This window comes from Melanotaenia boesemani, chromosome 8 (assembly GCF_017639745.1).
Source record: "Melanotaenia boesemani isolate fMelBoe1 chromosome 8, fMelBoe1.pri, whole genome shotgun sequence".
NCBI lineage: Eukaryota > Metazoa > Chordata > Actinopteri > Atheriniformes > Melanotaeniidae > Melanotaenia > Melanotaenia boesemani.
Genome location: NC_055689.1, coordinates 6447205 through 6461491, shown reverse-complemented (window position 1 = coordinate 6461491; position 14287 = coordinate 6447205). Strand labels below are relative to the sequence as shown.

Sequence of the window (14287 nt, the reverse complement as noted above, 5' to 3'; positions counted from 1 at the left end):
ATGAAATATTTTATTCTGTGACACCATAAAACATGTGATGTGTTGCTTTTCATGCAGCAGTAAGAAGCGTGTAAAAGGTGGTGAGTGTGTCATGGGCTGGTTCTTTTACACATAAAACACCAAAAACACTGAAATTTTCACTTCTGTTTTTAACTATTATTTGTGTTCCATATAGGGCTTCTAGTTACACATTCGATAGGTACCATATTAATAAAGCCGAGTTTAAATCCACAACATCTAATCACAGTAAAACAGTTAACAGTAATCTAATTACTGTTGTAAATATAACAATGATGGAGCTGAATATTGATGCAAGCTGAAATGCAGCCTGTTGTCTTATAAGATCACTGAGTTTCTCCATCTAAGATCTGAAGGTTATTCTAAATCATAAACTGTGGGGTGGGTGGGTTGGCGTAATTTGAAAAGCCAGGGGCCTTAAACTCCGGTCCTCAAAAGTCACTACCCTGCAGGTTTTAGATGTTTCCTTGCTTCAACACTCCTGACTCAGATTAATAGAGCACTGTGCAGAACTTGACAACAAGCTGTTTGATCCATTTGATCAGAATCAGTGATGTTGGAGCAGAGAAACATCTAAAACTTGCAGGGCAGTGAGATCTCTGCTCTGAGCTAAAGATTTATTAATGGGAATATCTTTGATGAGAAGTTAAAGAAGATCCAAAAGCAGAATCCACAAAACGTTTAAAGAGACAAAAAAAAGTAAAGAGTACTACAGTGGCAGGAGATCCCAAATTTGGGCACAAACCAAAAACCATTGAATACAGACTGGCTGGCATTTAGCAGAACTGGTTGAGCAGCTGGCTTGTAGGCAAAGGCTACAGCTTCTCGACACAGCTGGCCTACAGTCAAACCCCAGTCTGACATCTTACATCTGCTCTCTGACCTCCTCTCCTGTCTCTCCAACTGTATAATAAAGGCCACGAGCGCCTAATAGAGTCAGCAGATTTAAACCCAAATAAAAGATCCAGCAATGAACAGAGGAAACCCTTCAGTATTTATGGAGATTACAGTGTGGGAAACACTGAAACCCATGTCTGAAACCAGAACAGGAAAGCACAATGGAGTCAAAGTCCACAAAAACCAACAGGAAATGAGACTAACTAGAATATCCACTAAATCAGGGACATAAAATATAAAGAATAACGACTAACTCAGAGGAAATACAAATCATAAAAACACAGAATCCTTGATAACCTGACTGAAAACCAAAGAACTGAGAAAATAATCCAAAATGTGAAACAGAAATCTTACAGGAGCTAAAGCTAAGTGAATGTTCAGTGAGAAACTAACTTTTTAGGAAATAAAGGACCAAGTCAAAGCCAAAAAATCCACTAAGACACTAATACAAAAACCAGAATACAACACAACAAAGATTCAACTAAACCCACAGACCGTGGATCACCAACAATAGTCCCTTTAGTGCCACCGTCCTGCAGGTTTAAGATGTTTCCCTGCTGCAACACACCTCATTCTGTCCACATTGTAAAAAGAAATGTAATGTTACAGGTTTTCTCTGTATTATTTCATTTTTTTTCCTGTATTCTTTAAATATGAAGTGTTATGTATGTGTGTCTAATCTACATAAAATTTACATTTAAATAAGAAATTCCACAAAAAAAGGTTGTTAAAATACATTTTCAAATTCATCATAATTTCACTAAAATGTAATTCTTAAATATATATATCTAACCTATAATTAAGTTTAATACTGTTAATACTGAGAATATATTTATACTGTTATATATACACTAATAATCACACACACTATTGAATCTAAAGGGACAATGTGTTCAAACTTTCAACTGGTAGTGAATAAGAAGACATCAGAGGGAATCGGCAATGAAGGTAAACCACTGTATGCCCTTGAACAATGTCCTTAACTGTATCTATAGGTAATTTAATTGTTATTTTATGTGCCAACATCTTTCAAAATTATGAGTAAAAAGTGGAAATAAAATAAAAGATCCCATGTAAAAATAAAGGTATAAACTGTTTTTCATCATGGAATTTAACATTTAGCTGTTTTTTTTTTTTTCCTGTTTTTTTCACAGTATTTTTCATCTGCCTGAATAATTCTGTTTTAATACTGTTTTTGCTCTGTTTTGGGTTTATTGTTTTTTTAACAGTCCCACATCAAAGCAATCAGAGAGATGGTCTGGCAGCCAAACAAATTTGCTTTGCCAAGGGCAAGATATACAGATATCAGGAAATGTGGCTGTGCAGATATATAGCTCCCCTTGATACTTAAACATTACTCTTTATTTTTTTTGTTTGTTTATTGCTGGGTTGCATATTAATACTGGACCTGAGAGGGGGACATAGAAAATGAAAGAGCTAAGAGGAGAAAAGAGAGAGAGACAAAAGACAAAAAAAAAAAAACAAAAACAGCAACAATCAAACCCAAACTCAAAAATCTGACAAGCAGCTGCTCCACCTGTAAAGAAACTCGAACATCCCCAGGCCTCTCTGAGAAAACACAACAGACAATCATCAGGAGCACCTGAACACCTGATTCAAATAAATGGTTCTCTAACAGTGTTTCTTAATCCTGGTCCTCAGGGACACCTGCCCTGCAAGTTTTAGAGGTTCCCATCCTGTAAACATACTTGACTCAAATAAATGGTTCATTAGCAGGCCTGTGAGGGACTTGACAAGGAGTTCAATTAATCTGAATCAGGTGTCCAGGAGTTGGAAGCATCTAAAACATGCAGGGCAGAGGTCCCCAAGGACCAGGATTGAGAAACGCTGCTAACAGCTTGTTGTCAAGTTCAGCACAAGCCTCTCAATGACCCACTAATTTGAGTCAGGTGTTTTGCAGCAGGCAAATACCTAAAACCTGTAGGACAGTGGCCCAAGAGGTCTGGAGTTGGTGATCCCTGCTGTAGTCCCTAATGCAGGAAACTAACAGAACTCAGGCAAGAACAGCATTTATAATATAAAACAATTCTATTATATATTAGAACAGGGGTACCCAAGTCCAGCCCTCGAGAGCTACTATCCTGCAGCTTTTAGATGTTTCCCTTCTCCAACACACCTGAATCAAATGAACTGCTGGTTACCAGGCCTCTGCAGAGCTAAAGGACATGCGGAGGAGGGAATTCAGTTTTATGAATCAGGTGTGTTGAAGAAGCGCTGCATTTACAAGTTGCAGTATAGTAGATCTCGAGGACCAGACTTGGGCATTCGTGTACTAGTAGATGCAAAAATGACAAGACATGAATGCATGAAACTAAAATGCAAAGTATGAATCCAAATACAACTAAATCCACAGACCCTAACAGGAAATGGGCTGTTTTAGAAAATGCACAAACATAAAAAGAAATACATGAGTAAATATAGAATATATATTTAAAATATAACTAGCAATTTCTCTTTGGGATTTTTCATTTTTATTTCATGAGACTAAAACAAACTACTTCAGTTGTAACAAGCTTCAATTTTGTAATAATCATCTTTGTCACCTTTAGTCTTCAGCACAGGAGCTTCTTGTCCAGAAACTGTAAACCATTTCTGTTTTCTTTCACCTCGAGGATTTAGATAAAACTAGGGCTTCAAATTGCTGAAAAATGTCCCTCACGCTGTTCCCTGTACAGATACAGCTTAAGCTTCTTATCACTAGCACATCATACTTGCTCCTACATGTCAAAGTTCACTTTCCACGTGTTGCCAGAGTTTGCTCTGGGTGGCAGAAGGTGCTAATCCACAGTCCGTTTGTGCAAGAGATTGCTGGTTTAAGACCCAGCCTGACCGATATTGTCCACAGTTTTTTGACTTCCCCCCTACCTTTGATGACTTTTCTCTCAACCATGAACATTGAGGGCTGGTTGTTTAGATTTTATGGTAAAGATTAGAGCTGGTTTTACATTAGAAAATACACAGCAAAACAGTCACAAGATCCTATGGTTATGGTCATAGCTTGTAGTTTCCATCATCACATGAACGTTCCCGTCACACAGCGACAACAATGGATTGTGATGCTGTTGTGTTTTGGACAACAGCATAAATGTTCATGTTACACAATTTCTAGTGAGACTACGTGACCTGTGATTATCTGGCGATTGTGTCACTCCTGCCTTCCAAGGAGCTCTCTTTCATCTGGATGTGGGATTACCGTAGGGCTTTTGTTGAGTGAAGGTGCAGCAGGACGCTGTAAGCTCCATATGGTCTAAAAATCTTGTGCCAGATCTTCATACGTGTGCTCCAAATATATCCAGGCAGCTGCACATGGCAGGTGACTTACTGTGACCTCACCTGCTCTCAGTGCAGATATTTCTTTCAGTGTCCATTTAATTAGCTGATGTCCTCTGTCCTATAAGTTTGTAAAGTTTTAAAAGGAAAATGTGCAAAAAAAAGAATTTTATAGCTTTTTTCTGTATATATAATTTGTAGAATTATTTTATTAAAATCATCTTTAAATCTTTTTAATCTAATCTGAATCTCACATTTTGTCTCACAGTTCTTGTTTGTCATTTCCCAGAAGATGAATGTTTAGTTGTGTTACATGTTCACCTCATTTTAAACGCCCACAGAAAAAAATCAAGCAGAAAACTTCATTTTTCCTGCCGGAGGTCATCTAATCTCTGAGCAGATGAAGGAAAGCCCCTTACTTGTCTCTGCTGCAGTCATATTTGCTATCCAATATACCAAAGGGTGAAAAGGTTTAGTCAATACATGCGTCACTCCGTGATTATAAATGTCCTCTCATCATAACATTCAGCTCGAGCCGGAAACAGTAAAAAGTAGCAAAACTTTTACAGTAGAAGGAACTTGATGAGCTTTTATTTGTGGTGAGATGGAGGAGAGATTGATTTTAACTTCCATGAGGGTCTCTTTGCTCCTGCGTATCATCATACCACTACATGCATACATGCAAACAATTCAAGAGTTCCATGTGATAACTATTTCAAGTATTTTACAGGTAACTGCACTGTGATCTGGAGAGAAAGACAACTCTTTGATAATAGATTAATACGATGTCAGCTTACCAATACTTCCTCCAGCTGCAGTCAAACAGAAAGTTATTACTGAAAATACAGTATCCTCCTGGAAAGTCCTCACTTCAAGCTGTATGTTATGTCAATCATCAAAGTTATTGAAGTTTGATTTCAGTGGGGGTTTCTATCTGCTATGTTTAATATGGTTCCAAGTCAAGCCAGCAGATATCTGTGCCAAAACTTCCTGTTTCTTTCAATATTTGCTGTTTGAATGAAAAATAATTGAATAAAAAAAATAAAATCTAAATTATTCCTATAGTGCAGAGCTAGCATAAGAAAACTGAGCAGCTACTTGCCATCGGGGGGGGGGGGGTCCACTGATTGTACTTGAAATGTCAAAATATCTTGATTTTAAAAAGAAATTTATCATCATAATAATTACAAATATATCAAATATAAATAACAATGGTAATACACAAAACTCCATTTATACTGTTTTACCATGGTTGTGTCAACTATGAAAAATGATTTAATTTAATTTAATTTAATTTAATTTAATTTAATTTAATTTAATTTAATTTAATTAATTTGTTACTTTTTCATTCTAAACATGTCTTGTCTGCTGATGTTTTCTGTTTCTTCTGAATACCAGTCCACATCATTCTATATATTAAAAACCGAAAATGAATACTCGGCCATTTTCTGAGTTTGCTACCTGAGTAAGATTAAAAAGGACACTGGTATGATATAAGCCAAGAACAAATGATGCTAATAAATGGCTGCGTTACATTGACACTGTATGAAATGATCAGACACCAGTGATAGTTGAATACTGGTTGGTGCTAAATCCAATTCTGCTCAGGGTGCCATAAAGGCTTGGGCCGGCTCTGCTAAAGTGTATCTGGTTTATCCCTTTTGCATCTTTTGTTTTCCTCATGTTTCCTTGCGTGCAATGATCACCTGCTCAGTTTACCTCTGCTGAATTTACCCCCACATTTCTGGCAGTATGTGCAGAGCCAGCTGCAGATCAGCCTTCCTGCACCAGCAGGTGATTAAGGTCAGAAACTTTGCAGCTTTTGCACGACTAAACGAGGTTGCTGCGATCGTGGTGGCTGCTGCAACACTTCTGATCCAGTGAAGTGAACTATTATTTGACAACAGCCAGATGTGGCCAAGCTGCTGCTGTAACGTGACCTTTAGTCTGACTCACTAGATGTTGACTGTGGCCATACAGTAAGCCCTCCACTGGCCACAGATTTCATGCAGCATCCCCCACCGCCCTTTGCAGTCTGTGTCCTGCTGCTTTTAAAATCCCCTTTTCTGCAGGAGACAACTACCCTGAGCTGGCAACATAGATCCTGAAAAAGGCACATTTTGATGCAGATTTGGATCCTGTCACATTGAATTCGGGTTTGAATAGTTTTAGCAGCCTCACAGCTCATTTTTCTCATTTAACAGTTCATTTTAGACTGTTGAGAAAAAAGCATCCTGCACTAAGGAATTGTTTCTTGTGTCTATCTCATATGTGTGAGGGCTTGAATCTGTTTAGAGACCTGAACACAGATCTCTCACAATCTTCTCAATATTCTGATGCTGAATTTGTTTTTTGTTTATTGGTTTTTATAAGGTTAATAATCCAAGATAAAACTAACTTTAAGTCTTGTCCACATCTCGTAGTTCATTCTCCAGAAATTTGGCAAACAACGTTGGTCATGTGAAAAATAAAAAATATCCTATGACATCAAATATTGTTTATACCAGCTCTTAAATGTGGTCAAACCCACCTTTAGAAGAGCAGCAACACATGACATATGACACTGTCTCATAATAAAAACCATGATAAAGGACAGAAACAGAATGTGAAAGGCTCATTTAACCCTTACTGCTTCCATAAGCAGTTTATTTCTATAGCACAATTCAACGACAGGGTGATTCAAAGTTCTTCACAGAGACATTAAAAAATAATAAGCATAATTTAAAATTTAAAACAAAAAAGAAAGATTAAAAACAGTATTAAATATATTATCAAGTTTACAAATTCAAGCTGAAAGAAAACAGTGCAGACTTGTACTTCTACGTAGTAGAACAGGTTAAATAAACTGAGTTAAGGCTGTGAGCCGTATTTGTTTTCAGTTGGTGGGGAGAACTAACTTGGAGATGCATCAGGTATTACTTTGTCATGCATACATGTGCAGAAACTTTATCAGAGTAAGTGTATTTTGTAAAACTTTGCTGTCTTTGAACATGTGAAAGTGTGCTGCAGGTATTTTGGGTCTTAGGAAAGCAGCAATTACTGTACCCTTCTTTTTTTCATTCATCTGTTTTTTGGGAATTTGCTATTATCCAATAACCTGCTATTAAAGTTACCAAATTACACTGCGGAGAGAAAAAGAGATTCATCATATCTAACTAAACACTTGCCAAGTGAACCAGTATTTTCCTTTGACTGCTGGAGGGGAAAACCATTTAGAGAGACTGAGCTAAAATCACTCCATCACACAGTGCATTTACTAGCTGCATCCTCTTCATCTTCCCACACCTCTCACACATAACATTTGTCCACATGCTGCCCTCTACGCCTACTGAGGTGGTAAATAATGGCTTCTTTTATCTGAAGCCTTCAGTTTTTTATTAACCATACTGCAAAAGTTAACCTGTCAGTAAAAGTAAACATAAGCCTCTAAATACAAACATTTCGTAAAGCCCATTAAAATGCTAATTTATCTCCTCTGCTTGTAATGTAAAGCTATTTTCTCCACATTTTCAGAACTTCCAAGCAAAAAGAAAGCCACAAAACTTTGACAACTTTGACATATTATAATTAAGAACGCAGATTCAATGGCCTGCACAGTTAAAATGCATCCAGCTATCCAGCTACACGGTTACACATTTTTTGGTCGTGTCCAAAGCTGCATGGCTTCTGAGCTCAATCTTTGAGATTATCACTAAAAAAACGGGTGAAAAAAACACACCCAGCTCCTCTTATTTCACTATTTGGTACGATTCCTTTGTAATACTTTCGGAATAAACTAATCAAACATGACTACATACACTTCTCTACTGGCCACAAGACTTATTCTCATTTAGCGGAAGGACTCTCAGCCCCCAGTGTTTGGCCGGTGGATCAGAGACATGATGAGCCAAATTCACTTGCTTCCATTTATACATTTTGTTGAGAATATGACAGCTACTGATTCATGACTGTGTTATCATGGTGATCTACATGTATACAGGGTTGTGCATACAGTACTACTTATATACTTCCTATTCTCTTTCTTTCATAATCAAGCACATATAGGTTAATATGTCAGATTTTTTTTTTCTTCATGTGAGCTCTGGTATCGAGGGTTTTGGGCAATGCAGTGTGTTTGTGTATTTAATTGTGGATAAAGACAGCAATCATCTGGTGCAGTCATCTGAAGACATCATGATGAGACATTCAGTCGATAGAGGGATGAAAGGCTTGCTTGATTAAATGCTTGAAGTATAGTATGAACCACAGTTAGGCTGAATATTGCTGCAAATCATCTGATCTTTCACTGAGTTATCAGGGATTTGTTGGATTCATGGAACATGTTTTCATACACTTTTTTTTTTTTACTTTGGAAATTAATTGCTGAAAGCTGTGAGAAACGTCTTTCATATGTGTAAATGATTTACCAGGTCAACATTTTTTAACATATTAGGGAGCATTCATGTTTTCATTCATTTCTTTGGTATTTAAGTATTCATATGAATATAGGCTGAAAGCAGCCATTAGGCCTGGAGTCACTTAAAGTCCCTTACCTTATCCAACTCTAACCTTTATTTCTTTGTCTTTTTCTTTTGTCTCCACTCAGTCTGATGTCTGGTCTGGCAGCCCTGGATGCCAAATGCTCAAGTCGACTGGGCATCATGACCATTTCTTACTATCTGTGGACCACCTTTGTTGCGGTGGTTGTGGGCATCCTTATGGTGTACATCATCCACCCAGGTGGAGCTGCCCAGAAGGAGGACTCCGAGGAGAGCAAGAAACCAATGACCAGCTCTGCTGACGCACTTCTGGACCTCATTCGGTAAGAGGCAGCTGTGAAATGTTCATGTTATTGGGCTCACATGAAAACTGTATCATCCTTGTAGGAGAGATGACTCACATGAGAGCTGCATGACCAGTGTCATGGCAACACATTTCCACCAACAGATACAAACATCCACATGACTGCACTTACACAAGTAAAGTATTCCATTTTCAAGAATAGCAGAGGAAATTAAGCACATAAAAGACATAAAATGAAGAGCTTATAGTATGAGAAAGAAGTTGTGTTGATATTTGGTTTTAGTTCAAATTCAGTAAAACTCCCCAAGGAGACCTTATCAGAGACTGTTGGACTATACAGGAAGACTTACATGTGCAAAATACTGGAGGTCAAAATGTAAGCCTGCAGCCTTATGTGCCAGTGGGTTATTGTGCTAAGCTAATTAGTTCTGCTGAAGTACAGGGTTGTTGAGTTAGAGGTAAACCTGGGATAACGTGCTGAGAGAATCATGACGGTGAGCCAAGTCAATCGGTCAGTGGACTAAAGTCAACAACTTACAAAAAAAGAGTTACTGAGGCGGTGACCAGATCATTTTCATTCAGGGAATTTATCCTGCATGTCTGGGAACATGAAAAAAAGGATCAAAACAAGTAACTAAATTACAAATTTAGAAAATAGTAATTTAAAAGATATCTACCTAATCTTCTTCTGTTGATTTTGGACATTTTTTAGGCACAAACCAGGACAAGGGAGAGAAAAAAAAAATCATACTTGGTTAACTCTATTTCAGCCACAATAAAAAAAAATTATAAATGCATTTTCAAAAAAGGGGGAGTTGTGGGTGGGAGGGTAATGAACTGGCCAAGCTCATAAAATCCAAGTATGTGCTGATCATGTGCAACTGTCGCTCACAGGCTCAGTATGTGTGTGTGTGTGTGTGTGTGTGTGTGTGTGTGTGTGTGTGTGTGTGTGTGTGTGTGTGTGTGTGTGTGTGTGTGTGTGTGTGTGTGTGTGTTTTACAGAGCACAGCTGTGCTTCGGATTTATCCTGCAAAGCTTCTTTACAGCCTTCATCTATCATACAGACATGGGCCTGCCATATCACTACACTCACAAATGGGCCCAAGCGTCTGTGGTCATGTGTGTTTGTGTTTATGAGAGCGTGTCATAACTGTGTATAATGAATATTTATGAAAATACATTATAAAAAAAAACACGGTCAGTGTGATTTCATTACCCTGCTTTGCTCTGTCTTAATCACAAGTCAGTCTACTGAACTGCTGGGTGGTCTAATCAGTACAGAATACTGACTACTCACTATTTACTACGTTTTTACACCATCCTGTTTAATGTAAAACAACAGTTTGTGTTCTGATGGTGATTTGCGCTCTGCACTGATGTGGGATTTGCAGACACTTCTAATGCAGCACTGATCTTATTGATTGACTGACACTATTTGATGGGTAGTTAATGCTCCAAATATAACATGTCTTCTTCTGAGGTTATAGAAAAAATGAAGGCAACAATGAGCACTGCTTTAAAATCCTCTCGCCTTTTGGATTTGATCAATGCTGCTGTTTACTCAATGCATATTTTGCAAATCAGTGTAAACCTCTTACTCTAAAGTAATGCTTTGTGTGAGATATTGTTTGAAAAAAGGAATTAAGTAAATCTTTCCAGTTTGCATGTCATGACAGTATTTTCCTCTACTGTTTAGAATGTAGTTGAAAAAATGTGCTCTTTCCATGTTTGATGTGTTGCCTCCATTTGTTCATACTGTAAATATATGCAAAAGTCCATTATCCAACGGGGTAACAAAATGTTCCAGCCTATTACAAAATTAGAACAAAATGTTGTGCTCAATAACAATTACTGTATGGTGGTTAAAGTTGCACTGTGGGAATTGAGTCTTATTATTACTTATTTTATGGCAAGTAAAACCATTAACCAAGTAAATGGTTTTACTTGCTTAGAGCAGTTCATGATCAGATTTCATTCCTCCTTTTTCTTCCACCATTGAGCACCTGAGTCTGCTCAGCTGCTTTTACTCATTGTAGGCAGAGAACTCAGTATGATTTTGGATAACTGAGGTACATAGGAGCTATTTAGAGAAGTTATTATCACAAAGCATTATCCAATCGGTGTAGCTTTAAGTGCATGGAAAAGCAGTGGTAATTTTGTTGGTGATTTTCTTGCATCGGTAAGGTAAAATGAAAGCAATGCAGTCATTAGAGACAGACTATTTACACAAGGAGCATTGATACAAACCTGTAAAAGGAGGCCTGCTACTGATTTTTACTCATGAAATAAATGCTAACAACAGATGAGAGTTCACATGGAGATAATCATCATCTTCAAAGTGGGAAGTTAAATAGATACTGACTGGAGCAGGACTTTGGACTTTGCATTTTAAAAATATAAAATTTCACTTTTTCATATGCAGATATGTATTCTTTTTACACAATGCTGTATTGACCAGGGATATCCAACTCCGGTCCTGTAGGTATTGGATGTTTTTCTACTGCAACAACTGGTTCAAATAAAATGGATCTTTAACAGTTTGTTGTCAAGTTGTGCACAAGTCTGTTGATGACCCAGCCATTTTAATTAGGTGTGTTGCTGCAGGGATACTTTCAATACCTGAAGGATACCGACACTCGAGGACCAGAATTGCTGATCCTATGTTTAGATTAATCCGGTGGCTGTTTTGTGTGTTGCGCCATCTTGCGCCGTCGCCATTACTGAGGTGGCAAGTCCTAATTACGTATCTGTTGACATGGACGGCATCATGGATATCAGGACTTATCTGGAGATCTCAGTTATTCCGTTTTTAATATAAGATATCTGTCCATCAATGTAAACTATGATTCCTCTGACAGAAACTGATTTTATTAACTGACAATCTACATCGGAATATAAAATGCAAATCAAAAGTTGGTAAAGAAATAGCTTCAAAGTTTTGCAAAGGCTGTTAATTTTTAATTTGTTAGATATTTAACATAGTTTTGCTACAACCAGTGGTCAGAAATCATGCAGACTAAACTTTGCAGCAATGCAGTGCAGACAGACGAGAGTTTCAGGGCAGTGTGAAAGTGGCACTGACTTTAAAGACCCTCTTCAGGCTGCAAAGAGCAAGCATGTGTTGATGTATGTTTCCAAAAAATACTGTAGGTCCGTGGCTTGTTTGTATGTTCTTTACTTTAAAAAGTAAAAAAAAAAAACTTAAAAAAATTACAGAAAAGAGTAAAAAAGTATAAACAAAAGAAACTTAAACTTTTCACTATGAGTGTATAAATCTAGCATGGTCAAAGACTAGTGTGCTCTCTGCACTCCACAGCAATGATTAACAGTAAAAACAAAACTTAAGCTTCATGGATGGCTTGTTAAGCCAAAACCAATCAGAAACTGGAGCTCAGAGCAGCCTTAGTTGTCCTCAATTAAGCTTGTTAAAGTCCAACACTGTCTCATAGTAAACTAAATCAATATTTTACCAACATTAACTAAATAGCTCTAGCATTCATCATAGTGTCTTCTTCGCATTCACTATTTATTTGTTTGTTTGTTTGTTTGTTTGTGATGTTTGTTTGTTTGTTTGTTTGTTTGTGATGTTTGGACAGCCAAGAAATGCACCCAAACAAGAATTAACTATTTCTGAAACTCTCTTCCACAGCAACATGTTTCCAGCTAACTTGGTTCAAGCTACATTTCAACAGGTGAGTTAACACGCTAACAGCAGAAATACTGAAAAGAAAAAAAGCTGACAGGCTATTTAAGTATTTTGGTGTCATTTTTAATATGACAGTCCAGCATTTGGAGAAAAAACCTGTTCACTTTCTTGGTAAGTGATAAAATAGGGGAAAAGAAGCTAAGGACAGCTTAGCTTAGCACAAAGGATGGAAACAGGACAGCTACACTGATTAATTTCAAAAGTAGCACATGAAATTAAATTGAAATACTTTATCTCATGGGGGAAATTATAAGGTAGTAGTTTTTATGGGGGGCGGGGGTGTTTTTTATTTTGTGTGTGTGGTTTTTTTTTTATTGTTTGTTTTTGTTGTTGTTGTTGTTTTTTAATTAGAAATAATTAACTAATTGGAAGTCCAAGTCTCCTTCTGGAGGATTCTGGCTGTTGACAGAAAAGATGTATGTGCATGACGCAGCCTCTGACTGAAGATTCTGTTGTTTCCTCATTGTGTTGTGTAGAGGGTGTGAAGAATTTTCCCTTGTATTCAGCTTCATGAACAAGTCCCACCCTGTTAGTTTAATGAAAGTGTAAAGGTCAGTATGTATTCCAAAATAACTGGGAAATTTGTTCGTCTTCAAGCTGTAGCGAGAACAATAACAAAATTACCAATAACAGGAGATTTCTCGCTTTGCAAGAAATCTCAATCGTAGCACCATGCAGTGTCTGTGTGCTTACATCAAGGTTCTTCAGCTCTAGTCTTTCAGGGTCACTTTCTTTCATATTTTAGACCATTCCATGCTTCAATGCACCTGCATGAACTCAATGAAACATTGTGCAGAACTGGAAAACAAGCTCTTGGAACCAAAACCAGCAGATAGCAGCCCTCAAGGACCAGGGGCACTCATGCATAAAACTGGGCATAGCAAAGCTAAGTACAGTTGGTGTCCATGGCGCTAAAAGGAAATGTGGCACATTTGAACTTTTAGATTTATAAAAGCGTGCTCACGCACGTCCCACGCCTCTTTCCATTTTTAAATCATCTCCAAAGCAGGGGCACATGAGGAAACACCTTCCCACTCCCACATGGTGGCTATAAAAGGTCAGATGAACGCCTGTAATAAATATTCATCGCATCATTTCCATGATGGCTAGAGAGGGAAAAAGAGGTAAGAAGTGGAATTTTTGGGGGGTGTGAAGTAGAAATTCTGATGGACCACATTGAAAAACATCAAAATGTTTAACTGGTGGGCACGGCGTTGGCATTATTCATGTCAGAAAGGCAGAATAGTGGCAGCAAGTGGTACATGTTGTCTTGGCAGTGTCAAAAGGCAAGATATTCCAGAGGCATCAGAACTTGCGGCTGTATATCTCAGTCGGTAGGTTATCCGTTTGCCATGCGGGGGATCGAAGTTCAAATCCCACAGGAGTGAATGGTAACACGTTCCACTTGGGGCCTTAGGCAAGATGCTTCAGTCCACAGTAAATTGTTTTGGAGAAAAGCGTCTGCTAAATGACAGTAATGATGCCGGTAATGTAGTCTTTTGTTTTAACATATAAAATAAATATGTAAAGATACATCTGAGATTGGTAGCAGTTTATTTAGTGTTAAATAATATTTATTTATAGTTCCTGGGT

At 37.6% G+C, this 14287-nt stretch overlaps 1 protein-coding gene across 1 annotated transcript in view; it reads left to right on the top strand.

Annotated features, from left to right (window-relative positions):
* Positions 1-14287, top strand: part of slc1a7a (solute carrier family 1 member 7a) — a 44125-nt gene that overhangs the window by 17242 nt on the left and 12596 nt on the right. The window contains exons 3-4 of the mRNA XM_041992196.1: positions 8792-9007; positions 12638-12680. Of these exons, the coding sequence (XP_041848130.1) occupies positions 8792-9007; positions 12638-12680 (259 nt within the window). The remainder of the gene's footprint in view (positions 1-8791; positions 9008-12637; positions 12681-14287) is intronic.